Source organism: Belonocnema kinseyi, chromosome 5, assembly GCF_010883055.1.
Source record: "Belonocnema kinseyi isolate 2016_QV_RU_SX_M_011 chromosome 5, B_treatae_v1, whole genome shotgun sequence".
NCBI lineage: Eukaryota > Metazoa > Arthropoda > Insecta > Hymenoptera > Cynipidae > Belonocnema > Belonocnema kinseyi.
Window position 1 is genome coordinate 98,885,867 of NC_046661.1, and position 5,662 is coordinate 98,891,528.

Sequence of the window (5,662 nt, forward strand, 5' to 3'; positions counted from 1 at the left end):
ATATTTTATTTATTTAAGTTTTGAAATAATTTTGTTCAATATAAAATTTAGTAAAATAACGTTCCTTAATAAAAGGAACTGATTAAATAAATCACTTAAGTTTTTTGTGTGATTTGTTAAGAAAAAATTAATTAATATTGTAGAGAAATACAAAAGAAAATAGATTGGTGGGCCTATCAATTACTTCAAATAATAAAAATGAGTGTCGCACCATTTGAGTAATAATAATAATAATAATAATAATAATAATAATAATCATCCTTTCATGTAAAAAATACTTATACTTATAAATTTTCTACTATTAAGATTTAGATGATATTTTTTATTTTACGACTTTGATTACCTTTGACACAAATAAAAAATTAATGTATACTTGTATATTAATTTGGATGATAACAATAAAATTTATTTTTATAATAATTGTGTCTGTGCATCGCTAACTACTGATTTAAGTGCATTTTTACTTAATAATAGACACACAAAAATAATACCGCTGCGAAGTAATATGAGTGTATGAACTATAGTTATATGTATTTGTACTCATTTTATAAACATTTTTCTTCCTCGTATGGAACAAATTAATTTTAAATAAAAAAGAAATAAAATACATAGTAAAAGTGCCCTTCTCTGCTAGATAGGTACAAATTTATATGAATATAAATCCTTCTATCATACAAATAATTATAAAAATGTAGAAAAAATGAAGAAATAAATTTCACTGATGTATTGAATTTTCAGCTATGTTTGTTAAAGCCATACACTTTGAACTTTGTTGCCACTTTTGTATAAATATGATCTAGAAAACGGTTTTTTTAAATAAATTTATATATGTTTTTTTCAATTTTTCCGAAAATCACACGTAGAAAAGGGGCATTTTAACAATATAATTAGAAAAAATTACATCGTTAAGAAAATGATGATTTTTTTTACACATTTTTAATTTTAGATGGGTTAAAATTTATTACAATGATGTGTAAAATAAGTCGGAATGAAGTTACTTAGTCATTTTTTAAAGAAGATATTCCTAAAGTGGTGCGAATTCCAATGTTTTCTTCGAATTGAAATAAAATCTAACATAATAAACATTTAAAAATGTTTTTGAGATCATTTTAAAGGCAACATATTCAAAGGAGAAAAAAATGTTGGAGAAATTTACATATTTTTTCAGCTGGTTTATATAAAATATATATTTATTTGATTTTTAATATAGATTTCCTTGTAAAATGTTTATTTTGATTGCAGTTTGTAAATTAAGAAGCTACTTTATAAATATTCAGTTATTAATCTTTTTTTTGAAACTTAGCAATTTTTGTTTGTTTTAAAAGATGTGAATTTTTAATTTTAAGCCTATAATTTTGATATTGTGTAATTTTTTAGCAATTGAAATTCAAATTTTTATCATTTTAAACGATCTGAATTTGAAAATGATATACTCTTCAGTAGTAAAATTTAAAAATATTAAATGCTTAGTATAGTTAAAACTCCAACTATTGATCTGGCTAGAGTTGAATTTTGAACCAAAAATATGAATTTTGTATAAAGAAAGACATTTTTTCGACAAAGTACATGAATTTGATTCTAAATAGTTGAGTTTCTAACTAAAAAACAAACATTTCGACCAAAAATAAAGAAGTTAAATTTTATGTTCAAAAAGTATAATTTGGAACAGAGAAAAACGGATTTTTAATAGAGTAGATACATTTTTAACCAAATAGTTCACTTTTCAATTGAAAAATAACAATTATCAACCTAAGAGATAAATGTTTATCTAAGGTGATTAAGCTTTAACTAAAAATATTAATTTTCAAGAAATGAGAACTTTCGAACAAGTAGTTGAATTTTCCACCAAAAAAGCTTCAAGAAGATTATTTTCTACTACAAAATATATTAAAATGAAAAAGATTAGTTTACAAAAAAATAGAATAGTTCAGTTTCCTGTTTAAAAATTATTTAAAAAATTAATTCATTTTCAAGAAAATAGTTACATTCTTAACTAAGATAATAAATTTTTAACCACCAAAAAAAGTAGTTCCACTTTCAACCCGGACGTAGAAAGAGGCCTGCAAAATTGGAAAGCTGCTTTGAAAATATTCAATTATCAGTGATTTTTTAGACATTTTTCAATTTTTAGTTTCCAATTTTTCATCTATACGTTTTAGAAGATGTGCATTTTTTATTTTTAAGACTGTAAATTTGATATCGTACAATTTTTTAGCAATTAAAATACAAAGTTGTTCACTTTTAAATGCTCTAAATTGAAAAATTTTCTACTTTTAAGTTATACAGTTGATTAATTTTCTGCTTATATTAAAGTGTTTAAAGTATTTAAAAATATATAATTTTTAGTATTCCTTATTTACAATTTGTCAACTAACAGTGAAGGCTTTAAATTGATATTTATTCAAGGTCAATTATGGCCTTCCGGCAAAATGTGTCAGATTTTAGTTTTATTTTCGGCCATATTTTATCCTCAACGTGGGTGAATTCTAAAGAATTTAAAAAAATGTATGATGAATTCTAAAGAATTTGAGGTTCAATTTCAACAAGTTGAAAAATGTATGCTTGGAAAAATATGCTGTAATAATAGAAAATTTTAGATTAGTTACTTTTCTCTCCAGAAGAGAAAAATATGCCTCAAGAGAAAATTAAAATCCGGCAAAATATGCCGGAAGAGAACTTTAACTGAATATATATTCTATGGATCAACGTATGAGCACCAACAAAACACAAGTAATTTGCTTCTAATCCACTCAACTTTCATAAATAAATTGAGCAAAAAAATAACCGCAAACTGATAGTAATTATAAAAAAATTTCTTGCCTAATTTTGCTTTATGTTATTGCCAAATAGACTGTTCGTGTCAAAAATGTATACAAAATCAGTAGGAAGAAAACGAAATTTAAAATAACCTAATTAAAAAACAAAAACGTTATTACGAACTAACTTTACACTGCGAAACAAATGCACTATCTGCTTACACTTTTAGAATATTGTTATCAATTAATTTTTATTTATATTAAAAAAAAAATTAAAATGTGCCTATTTTTTCACTATTTTCTTAAATAATTGACAAAATGCCTTCATCCTGGTTTTTTAAAGAGAATTTTTATAGCTTTCAATCTGTTTAGGAAGAAAAATGTTGAATTGCATATAATGAAAACTAAAAGAACTTAAGCAGTCATCTAAAATTTTCTTCTTTCTGTTTCTTGACTAAGCAATAAGAAGAAGACACAGTAGAAAAACGTATATTTTGCGATAGAAGAAAAAAATTCACGATTTTCCGGTCCACTAAACACTTTTGAACTGGATACACTGTTTTACTTTTGATTGAATTCAATAAAAATTTGATGTACCTTACTGACTTTATTGTGCCTGACTGGGATACGCTTGGACATTTCACTGGGAGGGTAGGATGTGCTCAGATGAAGGAAAGGTGCACGTATGCCAGTAGGTTCGCCCTGCACCGGCAAGCCGCAGGAATCTCATCGATTCATTTAACCTACATTGTCCGCAGGGGTTACTAAACTCTTCGTGTAAAAGATTAAAGCGATCATTTATCTTTCCCCGCCATTTAAGATTTACACGCATGAATGTGCTAAAACCGCTACAATATGCCATGCGGGTTCCCAGGACATGTCTATTTGAATAAATCAATCCTTCATTCAGAAAAAAGTGACGGTAAACAAATAATATTGTTGATAACTTTGTGTTCGTTTCACAAACATTTTATTTTAATTACTAAAAAGCTTGTGATTAAAATTTAGGACATTTATATGAGATATAAATCAAACTTAAAACCCTTGTTTAACGTCTCGTAATCAAGTTAACGGGAAAAAATCCTGAAAATAAAATCAAGAATCTAACGACCAAATGTGGACAACGTCCACAAAATGTTCTCATTGCATTGTCAGTGAGAGAGCATCGTGGCAGTCCACAGTGGTCTGGAATAGGAATTTACTGTTCAAAATCGCTCACAGGTCGTATTTTTTAACCGATTAAATTTTTTTTTTAAAGAGAATTGTGGTTTGCTTTTTAAAATTTTTTTTTACAGAGCAACAATATATAAACAAATTAAGTGACAAATTGACCATTTTAGCTTTGTGAATTTTTATGTCAAGAAAAAATACAGATAGAAACTCACTATCAGCCGGAATTATTGCACATGCATTCAAAGAACATAATTAATTTTAATAATGTTTAATTTAATTATTATAAACAATTTCTATAAGCTAATTCTTTATAAACGAGTTTTTCTCATAGCTGAATTGATTTTTCTGAACAAAAGTGATTCATAATGGTCTTTAAAGCCATTTATATACTTTAAGCTTTATCAAACATAAACAATATAGATTGTTTATAACAATTTAGTTAAACAAGTCTCCTAATTGGCCGTTTCCTCGTATAAAAAAATGTTTTTTTCTTCAATAATTATTAGAGTGACATTTATTGCGGTGACTAACCAACGAAATTAAATAAAAAATAATTTATATGATTGTTATAAACAATTTTTTTAACAAAACTATGATTTATTTTTTTTACATGCAAAAAGGACGGTTTTCCACTGAAATTATCCGACAATAAACTAACAGTTATTCCAAAATTGGATATGGGACATTAAATAATAATTTGCGTAATTGTTAATAACAATTTCTGTAGCAAACTGTCCATAGCAATAACGCTGTACTTGCGTTTTTAGAAGTCACCTATCTTTCATTGGTTTTATGCAAATAAGATTATCACAAAAATGATTGAAGAAAAAATAACTTTTTTCTACGACCAACCGCAGATTGTCACGCATTGTTTTAAAATTGTTATTAACAATTAAGCAAATTATTATGTAATGTCCCATATCCAATTTTTAAATCACTGTTAGTTTATTGTCGGATATAAATTATTCTTTATTTAATTTCGTTGGTTAGTCACCGCAATAAATGTCACTCTAATAATTGTTGAAGAAAAAAACATTTTTTTCTATGAGGTAACGGCCAATTAGGAGATTTGTTTAAATAAATTGTTATAAACAATCTATATTGTTTATGTTTGATAAAGCTTAAAGTATATAAATGGCTTTAAAGACAATTGTGAATTACTTTTGTTCAGAAAAATCAATTCAGCTGTGAGAAAAACTCGTTTATAAAGTATTTGTTTATAGAAATGTTTATAAAAACAATAGTTGTTAACTTATGCTATTTTTTTGTTACTTATTATGACTCTTATAAAAAATATTTAGCAACTAGCTTGAAATAAATGATTTTTTCTATGATAAAAAAACACTAACAAGAATTTGTTTATAATAATTATTCATAACAATTAGGTTAGATATTATTAATATTAATTATGTTATATGAATGCATGTGCAATAGTTCCGGCTAATAGTGTGTTTCTATCTGTATTTTTTCTTGAGATAAAAATTCACAATGCTAAAATGGTCAATTTTATCACTATATTTGTTTATATATTGTTGCTCTGTGAAAAAATTTAAAAAAAGGCAAACCACAATTCTCTTAAAAATTAATTGCTGAGCATTTCTAAAAAAAAACTTTCGAATCGGTTAAGAAATACGACCTGTGGGCGATTATGAACAGTAAATTCCTATTCCAGACCACTATGCAGTGGTGCTGTTCCTGCTAGCAACGAATTTTTTTTTAAATTAAATAAAATT

At 25.7% G+C, this 5,662-nt stretch overlaps 1 protein-coding gene across 7 annotated transcripts in view; it reads right to left on the minus strand.

Moving 5' to 3' along the window:
- The window catches only part of LOC117172702 (trichohyalin-like), a 113,919-nt gene that overhangs the window by 49,987 nt on the left and 58,270 nt on the right, over positions 1-5,662 (minus strand). Inside the window, exon 1 of one of the 7 annotated variants that reach the window (XM_033360862.1) lies at positions 3,354-3,408. The exons of the other annotated variants lie outside the window; for them this stretch is intronic. Coding sequence (XP_033216753.1) covers positions 3,354-3,395 — 42 coding nt within the window. The 5' untranslated portion in view covers positions 3,396-3,408. Of the gene's footprint in view, positions 1-3,353; positions 3,409-5,662 lie in introns of those variants that run through there. 7 annotated transcript variants of the gene reach the window in all.